The sequence below is a fragment of the Melanerpes formicivorus genome, unplaced genomic scaffold (genome assembly GCF_026170545.1).
Source record: "Melanerpes formicivorus ecotype bairdi unplaced genomic scaffold, bMelFor1.0.p_v2 SCAF_70, whole genome shotgun sequence".
Classification (NCBI taxonomy): domain Eukaryota; kingdom Metazoa; phylum Chordata; class Aves; order Piciformes; family Picidae; genus Melanerpes; species Melanerpes formicivorus.
Genome location: NW_027142422.1, coordinates 585,236 through 597,807, shown reverse-complemented (window position 1 = coordinate 597,807; position 12,572 = coordinate 585,236). Strand labels below are relative to the sequence as shown.

At 46.1% G+C, this 12,572-nt stretch overlaps 1 protein-coding gene across 1 annotated transcript; it reads right to left on the bottom strand.

Moving 5' to 3' along the window:
* Nucleotides 1-4,411: 4,411 nt before the first annotated feature.
* CUNH3orf85 (chromosome unknown C3orf85 homolog) lies at nucleotides 4,412-12,368 on the bottom strand. The gene is made up of 4 exons (XM_068163071.1): nucleotides 12,261-12,368; nucleotides 8,525-8,661; nucleotides 7,820-7,905; nucleotides 4,412-6,271 (listed from the first exon to the last, which is right to left on the bottom strand). Exons 1-4 carry the CDS (start codon nucleotides 12,307-12,309, stop codon nucleotides 6,193-6,195), a joined length of 351 nt encoding a protein of 116 aa, XP_068019172.1. The 5' UTR covers nucleotides 12,310-12,368; the 3' UTR covers nucleotides 4,412-6,192.
* Between the last annotated feature and the right edge of the window lie 204 nt (nucleotides 12,369-12,572).

Below are 12,572 nucleotides of genomic sequence, written 5' to 3'. Positions count from 1 at the left end.
GTGGCAATCTGGGGCATGGTTGAGTGGTCATGGAGGTGTTGGGTGGAAGTTTGGACTTGGTGATGTTGTAAGTCATTTTTAATTGTAATGATTCACTGATTCAATGATGTTTGAATAAGGCTGCTAAGCCCTGCTAAGGTCTGAAAGAGAAATTAGTGCAGTGCAGGCTTCTTTCTTCACCTCAGACACACTGGGGATTTTTTGGACACAGTGATGATGGGACTGTGTATAAATAACACTTGAACTGCAGAAGGCCATTTCCTAAACAGGGCATGAAGAATACAAACAGCACTTTGGCTGCTGGGTGTTAGCTAATTAGATTGGGTGTGTGCATGGTATGTTACAGCTCATGTTCATCTTGTATGTAGGAGACCAGACATGGATGAGCTTTAGATTAAGACAAAAAATAGCACCAAGGGAGTGCAGCTCTCCAAACTCAATTAAAAGTCCTTACCATCTTTTACAAACTTTTTTTTAAGGGAGGGAATGGCAAGATTGCACTTGTGCATGTTCTTACAAGTTCTTTTCTCTTGGCATGCAAGCAAGTTGCCAGTCATCATAACAAATGTTTTGGCAGTACCTTTCTGACAGTTCTGTGTGGGAGGTGTGAGAAGAAATAGGGAGTTTGCTCTTTGCAGTAATCATTCCTTCAAGAAGTGATTTTTGAGGTGGAGTTGCTTTCTGTAGAGCTAAGCAATGGGGTTTTTTTTTCAGACATATCCAAAGGAGGGAATGCCATCCAGAGGGGCTGAGGCTTGAGAGGTGGGGCCAACACAACCTCAGGAAATTCAGCCAGGCCAAGTGCAAGGTCCTGCACCTGGGTCGGGGCAATCCCCAGCACAAATATGGGCTGGATGAGGAGTGGCTCCAGAGCTGTCTTGAGCAGAACAGCCTGGGGGGTGTCAGTTAATGAAAAACTCAATATGAACAGATAATGTGAGCTTGCAGCCCAGAAGGCAACCATGTCCTGGGCTGCATCAAAAGAAGTGTGATCACTAGGATGAGGGAGGTGATTCTGCCCTCTGCTCTGCTCTGGTGACACTCCCTTGGGGTACTGTTTCCAATTCTGAGAGCCGGGTCTGTTCAGCCTGGAGAAAAGAAGGCTTTGGGGAGACCTTAGAGTGGCCTTCCAGTACCTGAAGAGAGCTACAGGAGAGCTGTGGAGGGAATTTTGACAAGGGCTGGGAGTGACAGGAGGAGGGGGAATGGATTGAAGCTGGAAGAAGGGAGATTGAGACTGGAGATTAGGAAGAAGTTCTTTGCGGTGAGGGTGGTGAGACAACCTGTCCAGGTTGCCCAGGGAGGTTGTGAGTGCCTCCTCCCTGGAGGTGTTCAAGACCACATTGAATGGGGCCTTGAGCCATTGGACTGTGCTGCCCAGGGAGGTGGTGGAGTTTGGCATCTTCTCCCTCTGGTGTATGGCCAGCACCACTCAGCTTGGTATCATCTGCAAACTTGCTGTTGGTGCACTCAATCTCACTATGTCATTGGCAAAAATAGCAAACAGCACTGGTCCCAGTATGGACCCCTGAGGGACACCACTTGTCACTGCTCTCCATCTGGGCTTCAAGCCATTGAGCATTACCCTCTGAATCATAGAATCACAGAATCAATAAGGCTGGAAAAGACGTCAGAGATCATCAAGTCCAACCTGTTACCCAACACCTCATGACTAACTAAACCATGGCTCCAAGTGCCACCTCCAATCCTTTTTTGAACACTTCCAGCCAGTTCCTTATCCACTGAGCAGTTTACCCATCAACCCATATCACTCCAAGTTGTTGAGTAGGTTGTGGTGGAGTGTGTCAAAGGCCTTGCAGAAGTTGTCCCTGACCTACTGACATAATCACTTTATCATAGAAAGCCACTAGGTTAGTCAGACAGGATTTGCCCTTGGTAAAGCCACGCTGGCTGTCTGGAATAGATGTTCAAGACAGGTTGGATAAGACCTCGAGCAACTTGGCCTAGTGGGAGGTGTCCCTGCCCATGATAGTGGGGCTGGAACTAGAGGATCTTCAAGGTCACTTCCAACCCAAACCATTCTATGAATCTATGATCTCAGGGGGCTCCTGGTTATTAGCAAATGCAGAGGAAGGAATTTAAGGTTCAGAAGCCTGTGGAAGACATTTGCTCATTGCCATGACTGACATATATTTTGATAGCATGAAACAGGAACCTCATCCTCCACTGCTACTCGTGCATGCACAATTCCCCCCATTTAATTCAGCAGGACTAATTATCTGAATTAGTAACATTAGCTTGCAGCTATGGCTTTGCAGATTGAGGGGCTGGCTTTCAGAACAGCTTCTTTAAAGGAATTAGTCATGTCTGAGTACAACAGAACTGTCAAATTGCATCCCTTGTCTTTGTCTGCTGGTTTGGTCTCCAAGTCAGCCTTACGGAAGACTTGTCCTTGTGACAACAGGCTTAAGGCAGTGGTTATACTCATTTTATGGTTCTGCCCACCATAAAATGACTCACAAAGGTTGGGCAGTTACCTCACCAGCTGATAGCAGATGAGGTAAGATGCACTTACTTCACTTGACCTTCCACCTCACTGGTGGACTTTGTCACCCACACTCTAGGCATGCTTTTGTCAATCTGCAGATCAGCTCCTGAACTAAATGAAATAGCTGACATCAGAGATAGGTGCCTATCTTCTCCAGCAGTAAGGATCCCACCCTGGAGGAGTTCAAGGCCAGCTTGGATGAGGCCTTGAGCAACCTGGTCTAGTGGATCTATTCCTGCCCATGGCAGGAGAGTTGGAACAGCACTTGCACTCATCATTAGCTTGTGGTTTCCTTCTCCAGTTGGGTGTGTTTCCAGATTCATTATTAGCAGTGCTTGTTGTGGCTGACATTCCATGGGCTTCAGCAGCTGGTGAAGGTGGGAAACAACTCTTTTGGTGGCACTGCATGCTTTGAAAGTCTTGCTCTTCTGGAGCATTTTCCTGATCTATTATGACAGACTTCTATGAATATTAGTGCTTTTGTGTTCTTTATAGAGTTGTCCATCTTTCATTGCTTCATAAACATCAGAGGAATGTGAGGAGGAAGTTCTTCACCATGAGAGTAGTGAAGCACTGGAATGGGTTGTCCAGGGAGGTGGTTGAGGCCCTGTCCTTAGAGGTGTGTAAGACCAGGCTGGACAAGGCTCTGGTCAGCCTGATCTAGTGTGAGGTGTCCCTGCCCATGGCAGGGGGGTTGGAACTAGATGATCCTTGTGGTCCCTTCCAACCCTGACTGATACTATGGGAATTAGGCAATCTTTGAAGTTTCTTCCAATTCAAACAGTTCTATGGCTCTATGATTCTATGACTCTATGATTCTATGACTCTATGATTCAGGTTTAACTTACCACACAGGCATGAAAGCTACACCTAATTCCCAAGCAGATCCCACAGCCTTGCCTTGGCAGCAGCAACATCAGTTAGAAACAAGACTGGGAATGATACACACGTGGAAAGTGATGCAGAAGTGGCTTGGGCATCACTGCCTGCAGAGTGGCAACCTCCCTGGGACCAGCAAGGGTCACAGGTGGTGGAGGAGAGGTATGCTTTGATTTTTACTTTATGTCCATTTAAAATTAAAGGCAATGCTCATCCTTCTGGTACTGCCTTTTGGTACAGATGGAAGAGTTGTATTAACTCAGTCGTGTCTGCACTGTTACTGTGGAAAGAGTGGAAGGCTGAGGATCTGTAGCATTTATCCATGGCAGAGCAACTCAAGGAATGGGGATGGAAGGGACAGGCCATGACTGTATTGAGGTCTTTTAGCCTGTACACCACTTATCATGCCTTGTCTCCTAATGAACTGTTCATAATTAAGTAGTGTGACTGAAGATGTGAAATTCCACATGGCAAATCCTGAGCTTGCATCTCATTTATCTCTTTCAAGTGCTTAATGAATTTTCAGCTAATTAATAATGGCAATTTCAAGCCCATTGTCCTGTGCAGGGAAATTAATAATGGCCTAAGGATAAATTCATACCTAGGAGGAGCATGGCAAAGGCTGCCAAATGCCAGAATATGACTTCTTCTCTTTGTTTTTCCCCAAAAGATCCAACATTATTCTTTGATTTCTTCAGGTCAGACAGCATGCAGCACATATCCACAAAGAACCATGGACACACAGCATGTAGGACCTGCTTTTGGGGGATAAGAGGTTAGCAGAACTCTCCTTCCTTCCTCTACTCTGCACATAGCATTAGCACATCTTTCAATTTCCCTCACATGTTTTCTTGGTCCATGAAGAAATTTTGACCACGGTTGGAAGCACTTAATCCTTAGCAGTATATTAATAACACCTAAAAGAGAGGTGGAATCTCCATCCTTCCTTCAAAGATGTTCTGAAACAAGGTAGATTAACAGATAGGAAAAGGGAAGCTTCCAAACTCAAGAACTTTTCACAAGTACATTTTATCAACACTTTTATTAGGAAAAAAAAAAGCCAGCTCCTACTTTCCACCAGCTCCTACTTTCCACCAGCTCTTACTTTCCACTAGCTCCTACTTTTTCCACCAGCTCTTACTTTCCAACAGCTCCTACTTTTTCCACCAGCTCTTACTTTCCACCAGCTCCTACTTTCCACCAGCTCTTACTTTCCACCAGCTCTTACTTTCCACCAGCTCCTACTTTCCACCAGCTCTTACTTTCCACCAGCTCCTACTTTCCACCAGCTCTTACTTTCCACCAGCTCTTACTTTCCACCAGCTCCTACTTTTTCCACCAGCTCTTACTTTCCACCAGCTCCTACTTTCCACCAGCTCTTACTTTCCACCAGCTCTTACTTTCCACCAGCTCCTACTTTTTCCACCAGCTCCTACTTTCCACCAGCTCCTACTTTCCACCAGCTCCTACTTTCACGGGGTAAGGAAAAGCAACTGACAGCAGTAGCTGTGACTTCGGTTGGTTCTGGCACTCAAGACCTGGTATGGAAGTTCAAATGCAAAGCACACACATGCTGTGGAAGTGCACCTGCTAATCTGACTTGGAAAACATGGAAAGGGACATGAAGGACAGAAGTAAATTCTCCTTAGTAGCCAAACCTAGAAGAAATGTGCTCTACTTCTCTTGCTCACACAGTGTGACTGCTTTCCATTTCTGAATTCAGAGATTTGTAGAGTCATAGAATGGTTTGGGCTGGAAGGGATCTTAAAGATCATCTAGGTCCAAGCCCCCCCTGCCATGGGCAGGGACACCTCCCACTAGACCAGGTTGCTCAAGGCCTCATCTAGCCTGGCCTTGAATACCTCCAGGGAGTGGACATCCACAACTTCCCTGGGCAACCTGTTCCAGTGTCTCACCACCCTCACTATATCACTGTATCACAGTACACTAGAGGTTGGAAGAGACCTCCAGAGATCATCAGGTCCAACCGCCCTGCCAAAGCAGGATCATGTAGGGTAGTCCACACAGGAAGGCATCCAGGTGGGTTTTGAAAGTCTCCAGAGAAGGAAACTCCACAACCCCCAGGGCAGCCTGTTCCAGTGCTCTGTCACCCTCACTGTGAAGAAGTTCCTCCTCATGTTGAGGTGAAACCTTCTGTGTTCATGTTTGAACCTGTTGTTCCTTGTCTTATTATTGTGCACCACCAAAAGGAGCTTGGCCCCATCCACTTGACACCCACCCCTCAGATCCTGGTAGTCATTGATATCAGAGATCCCCTCTCAGTCTTCTCAAGACTGAACAGCCCCAGGGACTTCAGTCTCTCTTCACAGGGGGAGGGAAACTGGGGGAAACTTCAACCCACCACATCATCCTCATGGCTCCCCATTGGATTCCCTCTCTCTTGAACTGAGGAGCCCAAAACTGGACACCTAAATTGCCTTCTAAAAATGTATCTAAAGTAAAAAAAGATATGGAGAAACACAAATGTGCTTCTCAGAGAAGCAGGAAGGTGCATTTGAAAACAGCTGCTTAGCAAAGAAGGTCTCCTGCCTGAAAACCCAGGGGTTTAAAAACTAATCTTCTAAAAGTTAATGGTTGCCTTGTCTTCAAGTTCTAGTTTAATTCACCATGACTTTTACAGCTCACTACTACTTATGAATATAAAATAAGCACCATTGAGAGAATGTGTGTGTTCATTTTGGGGTTTAGATAGTGGGATGAGACAAAGTCCTTTTATGAAATACAGAGTGGCAAACGCATAACCTCCTGAATACCATCATGGTGTGATACAAGGTGTGTAGGATTCAGTAGCTCATTCTTGTCTGCTCCTGGAGGTGAGTTCCAGACTGCTGGAACATGTCCATGTAAGACTTGATGTTGTCACTAGAAAAGATGGAAGAAAATATAAATGGAATGGAATGGAATGGAATGGAATGGAATGGAATGGAATGGAATGGAATGGAATGGAATGGAATGGAATGGAATGGAATGGAACAGAATAGAATAGACCAGACCAGACCAGACCAGACCAGACCAGACTGGAAGAGACCTTCAAGATCATCGCATCCAACCTGTCATCCAACACCACCTAATCAACTAAACCATGCAACCAAGCACCCTGTCAAGTCTCCTCCTGAACACCTCCAGTGATGGTGACTCTACCACCTCCCCAGGCAGCCCATTCCAATGGGCAATCACTCTCTCTGTGTAAAACTTCCTCCTAACCTCCAGCCTAAACCTCCCTTGGAGCAACCTGAGACTGTGTCCTCTTATTCTGGTACTGGTTGCCTGGGAGAAGAGACCAACCTCTGCTTGTCTACAACCCCCCTTCAGGTAGTTGTAGAGAGCAAGAAGGGAAGAGAAGAAAGAGAAGTGAAGTGAAGAGATGTCAAGAGAAGTGTAGTGAAGAGAAAGAAGAGAAGAGAAGAGAAGAGAAGAGAAGAGAAGAGAAGAGAAGAGAAGAGAAGAGAAGAGAAGAGAAGAGAAGAGAAGAGAAGAGAAGAGAAGAGAAGAGAAGAGAAGAGAAGAGAAGAGAAGAGAAGAGAAGAGAAGAGAAGAGGAGAATTGACCAAGTTAGAAGAGACCTTTGAGATCATCAAGTCCAACCTATCACCCAACACCATCTAATCAACTAAACCATGGCACCAAGTGCCTCATTCAGTCTCTTCCTAAACACCTCCAGTGATGGTGACTTCACCACCTCCCTGGGCAGCACATTCCAATGGCCAATCTCTCTTTCTGTGTAGAATCCTAACCTCCAGCCTAAGCCTCCCCTGGAACGGCTGTGTCAGATCTATTGTTGCAGTTCAGCTTCTCTGGACCTTACAAACACATGTGTGGACTTTCAAAAGGGCTCTATATTCTTTAAGCTTTTAATGCATTCTTCCACAGCATACTTAGAAAGGAAATTGCCACAATCACATTACTGTGACTAACTACACAATTTGGGCTGTAAAGCCAAATCTTTAATTTTCAAAAACATCTAGTGTCTCTACATGGAATTGTCTCCAGGTAACTCTCTAGTATCAGGAGATAGAAGGAGAGGACATGGCCTGAAACTGTGCCAGGGGAGGTTTAGTTTGGATATTGGGAAAAATGTCTTTCCTGCAAGAGTGGTCAGCACAGGAACAGGCTGCCCAGGAAGGTGGTGGAGTCACTGTCCCTGAAGATGTTCAAGTAATGTGTGGCCATGGCTCTTTGGGACATGGTTTAATGGCCTTGGTGGTGTCAGGCTGGTGGTTGGACTCGATTATCTTGGAGGTCTTTTCCAAACAAAACCATTCTATGATCTCCTATAATCAAATTTGCTAATGTGTCAAGTTCTGCCATGATGACACAGGTGCCGTCAGTCTTATGTTGGTCTATTTAACTCCTTTAGGTGCATGCATGCATTCTGACTCTATAAAATGTTTTGAGGAACTCCCATCATACCTGGCAACTGAAGGATCAAAGGCCAAAGAACTCCAGTCCATGTAATATTGTGCTGTGTTTCTCAGAGCTGTCCACGATTCACTAAACTGAAGCAAATGGAAACAGAGAAGAATGTTCTGAGCTTTGAAATTGAGTAAAGACAATGTCTGCCTCCTGAGCAGCCTTCCCTAAATTGACAAAGGATTTCCTCCTTTGCCCCAAAGGCTGACTCTGATAGGTTGCTCCCAGACCCATACTATTTTTTTTTCTAGTAGAATCATAGAATCAATAAGGTTGGAAAAGACCTCAGAGATCATCAAGTCCAACCTCTCACCCAAAACCTCATGGCTAACTAAACCATGGCACCAAGTTCCACATCCAATCCCCCCTTGAACACCTCCAGTTACGGTCACTCCACCACCTCCCTGGGCAGCACATTCCAGGGGCAAATCTCTCTTTCTGGGAGGAGCTTTCTCCTCACCTCAAGCCTAAACTTCCCCTGGTACAGCTTGAGACTGTGTCCTCTTGTTCTGGTGCTGGCTGCCTGGGAGAAGAGACCAACCCCCTCCTGGCTACAACCTCCCTTCAGGTTAATTGCAGACAGCAAGAAGGTCTCCCCTGAGCCTCCTCTTCTCCAGGCTAAGCAACCCCAGCTCCCTCAGCCTCTCCTCACAGGGCTGTGCTTGACTCTTGCAGTAGTCCTTGCAAGAAGATGGAAGCCCAGACCTGTTCAGCCATGGTGTCTGCCCATGCACTCTGGCTGCTGCTGGGGTCCCAGTAGCTCTGCAAGTATGGTATCTGCCGCTTGAGCCGGATGAATTGATTTGCTGAGTCTTCTGTCAGAAAAGGTGCTCCAAGGACACCTGAAAGAGAGGCTGAGAAATAGTTATAATATTCAGGGAAATATTATGAAACACCCACAGAATCACCAAGGTTGAAGAGACCTCAAAGATCATCAAGCCCAACCTGTCACCACAGACCTCATGACTAAGCCATGGCACCAAGTGCCACATCCAATCCCCTCTTGAACACCTCCAGGGATGGTGACTCCACCACCTCCCTGGGCAGCACATTCCAGTGGCTAACAACTCTCTCTGGGAAGAACTTTCTCCTCACCTCCAGCCTAAACTTCCCCTGGTACAGCTTGAGACTGTGTCCCCTTGTTCTTCACGAAACATACCCACAGCGTATGTCTTTGGACCTGGAGCTTAACAGAAATCAAGGATGGTCCTACTTTGAGATCTTAATAATTTCATTATTATTATTATTATTATTATTATTATTATTATTATTATTATTATTATTCCTGAAGTTCACAGAACTGCCAGTGCTGTAGAGACACTCTTTAGCCTTTTGAAATGAAAGAAAATATGCTGGATGCATGCAGGTAGCAGACACATGAGCTGGAGCATTTGCTGCTCCTGCTGCATTTGTTTCATTCCAAAGACAAAAAGAGGTGAGAAAATCATTGATTCTGCAGTAATGAACAAAGAAACACCCCACCCACCCACCCAAACAAACAAACCAAGAGAAGGTAGTTGCTACTTTCTCCTTTAACAAAGACATCAAATAGTACTTTTAGAACATTTACTTAGGCAAGCACTCCCAGCCCCAGCAGTTCCTCCCTCTTTGAGCTTCTTCAGCTCCCAAGTTACTATAATTGAAAACTGGAGGCAGGAATTTTTGGGGGCAGGAAGTTTTCAAGGAATAACATCTTTTAAAATGTTAACAGCTCCAAGGAAAAACCCAAGTTCAGACATTTGCTGCGAAGACTCTCGTGTGCACCGCTCCCCTCCCTCGGGGAGCTGGAAAAAAACGAGTTATTTCTGTCCTTCAGGAAACAGGAGTTTGGCCTGGGGAAGGAAACAAAATTAGCATTCCCTGCAGTTGTCTGTTAAGGTGTTGCAGTTCTGCTCCAGAGCTGCACAAAGCAAAACTAAGCTCCTGCTAAATGTTATCATTTCCCTGGCAATTTACTGTTATCCAGTAGGAAATCTGTGGTCTGTTGAAATCCCTTCACTGAATGTTGTTGTTGGTTGGTGTTTGACAATGAACATTTTGTAATCTCACCATTGCATTTCTGGACTGAGAGAGCTGTGCTGGGATCAGTTTTGTTTGGGTATGTGTCTCACTGAATCTTTGATTTTATCACCCCTTTGTGCTCTGGCCTTCCAGCTTTGGTGTAAGCTAGGAGGAAAGGTCACTAAGCAGCTCTGCTTCTCTTGTGCTGCTGCTTCTTCCAGACATCATCTTCCACAAATGAGATGTGGCTCTGCTGGTGGGGTGGTGAGGGGCTGTATTGGCTACTCTAGTGAAGGGTGCTGCCTCTTAGCTTTTAGCATAAGGTCTTCTCTTGCTGCATCTGGAGGAGACTTGATGGGGTGCTTGGTGCCATGGGTTAGTTGATTAGGTGGTGTTGGATGATAGGTTGGACACGGTGATCTCGAAGGTCTCTTCCAACCTGGTCTGTTCTATGTTCTATGTTCTATCTGTATCCAATGAGGAATGCTATCCCAAGTGAATCTTCACTTTGATTAAGGTGCATTTGGCTGTTCTGAGGGAAGGCAGCAGTGTCATCTGTGCTCTTGGCTCCTCCTACCATAGTTACCACCCACTTCTTGCTCTTTTCCAGCTGCCACCTCTAATCCTTCCACCTCTCACCTTTAGCTGGAAACCATCTCTGCATGCTTGTCCCTAACTGCTGGAGCTGTGCAAAGATGTATAACTGCCAGGAGAAAATCAGCATTCCCTCATCTCCTTGCTGGAAGGATCATCCTGTGTCTCTGAATGGGGCAAACCTCATCCATCTCCAGAGAAACTCTAGTGAGACCACTTCTAGTGGAACCAGAAATCATCCTGATAACCTGTTTTTAGCAAGCAGGTGCTTAGCTCACACAATTATTGCCTTCAGCAGGTAGCTTTGTCTATCCTAAGCACACTGAACTATTGCCCAGAAGGAAAACTCTTAGCAGTCATTCCTGCTGTGGTGCCTTGTGAGCATTTCATTTTGGATTACAGAATCACAGGATGGTAGAGGGTTTGAGGGACCTGAAGAGATCTAGTTCAAACCCCCTGCTAAAGCAGAGCTGCTTAAAGCTTAGAGTTCCAGTGCTCTGTCACACTCAAAAGAAAGAAGTTTTTCCTTAAGTTGAAGTGAAACCTCCTGTGCTCTAGTTTGCACCCATTGCCCCTTGTCCTATCACTGTGCACCACTGAAAAGAGCTGAGCCCCATCTTTATGACCTCCACCCTTTAGATATTTATATGCACTGATAAGATTCCCTCTCAGTCTTTCTCTTTTCCAGGCTAAACAGCCCCAGGTGTCTCAGCATTTCCTTCTCACAGGGGTGCTCCAGTCCCCTCATCAACTTCATGTCCCCTTGGTGGACTCTCTCCAGCAGTTCCCTGTCCCTCAAGGGTTAATGTGAAGGGTGTAAAACTAAAATTGAGAGAGAGGGGATGGTGTAACTATAAATTTCTGAAGGCATAGCCTAAAACTACCAGAGTAGAACCTTGTCATCTTTGTCAAGATAGCAAAGGTGTATGGGTGTGCTTAACCCAACACTGAGTATAACCCCCCCAGATTATGAGGAAGGCATATCAAACAGCTCAGAGTGTCAAGGTAATGATAATCATTTTAGAGGTATCACAACACAGCAAGCAAACTTGCATGTAAAATATAAACTCAAACTGCACAGACTTAAGCTATTGTGCACTGAAATCTCTTCATACTAGGCTCAGGTGAAAGCCTAAATCTGTTGTGCATGATTTCATAGGAGGGGCCTTAAAGATCATCTAATTCCAACCCTGCTGCAGTCAGCAGGGACACCTCCCTCTAGATCACCCTGCCTGGTCTTAAACACTTCCAGGGATGAGGTGTCCACAACTCCTCTGGGCAGCCTGTTCTAACATCTTACCACCCTCATAGCAAAGACCTTCTTCCTAATGTCAAATCTAAGTCTACCATGCTCTACTTTCAGCCCATTCCTATCACCACAGACCCGTTTAAAAAGTCCTTCCCCAGCTCTCCCACAGTCCCCTTTCAGGTACTGGAAAGCTCATATGAGGTCTCTGTGGAGCCTTCTCTTCCCCAGGCTGAACAGACCCAACTCTCTGAGCCTGCCCCCATAGACCAGCCCTCTGATCACCTTTGTGGCCTCCCCTGGACCTGCTCCTTCCTGTGTTCGGGGCTGCACAGCTGGATGCATGTCTCAGGTGGGGTCTCACCAGAGCAGAGTGGAGGGGCAGAATCACCTCCCTTGACCTGCTGGCCACACTTCTTTTGATGCAGCCCAGAATCAAGACTGCACTTCACAGAACTAGCTATGCAGCCTGGTGCTCACCCACTCTCCCATATGTCCCTGCTGCAGTGATTCTCTGTTAATCCTCTCCCATCAGTGCTGTTCCACAGCTATTAAACAATCCAGAAGGGAAGAAGCTGAGAGAGGGTGCCAGGCCCTTACCTGTAAACAGCAGAGCAGACACCAGCATTTGACACGTCTTAGGAGCCATGGCAAATTATCCAGAGAGTGTTTCCTTTGTGAAGCAGAGGTTGTAGGGTTTTATTCTGGGTTATCTTGAGGTTTGTAACTCATTTACCAGACAGCTGCACAGTGCTGGTGCAGACAGAGGGCAGGGTCCAGTGCTTAGCTCAGACTTGTCTTTCATGTGCCTGTGTTTGTCCGTTCTGGACTTTGCAAGCTGAGCCTCTAATGAGCAGCAATGGCTGATTCTTGTGCGGTGCATTAACTGCTCCACAAGCTTTCTAATGCAGA

Excerpts from the sequence above, each read along its gene's own strand:
- CUNH3orf85 (XM_068163071.1), bottom strand. The coding sequence starts at position 12,309 with ATGGCTCCTAAGACGTGTCAAATGCTGGTGTCTGCTCTGCTGTTTACA. Across the intron at positions 8,662-12,260 it reads GTCTGCTCTGCTGTTTACAG|GTGTCCTTGGAGCACCTTTT; the intron begins GTAAGGGCCTGG and ends CCTCTCTTTCAG. Across the intron at positions 7,906-8,524 it reads CAGACACCATGGCTGAACAG|TTTAGTGAATCGTGGACAGC; the intron begins GTCTGGGCTTCC and ends CATTTGCTTCAG.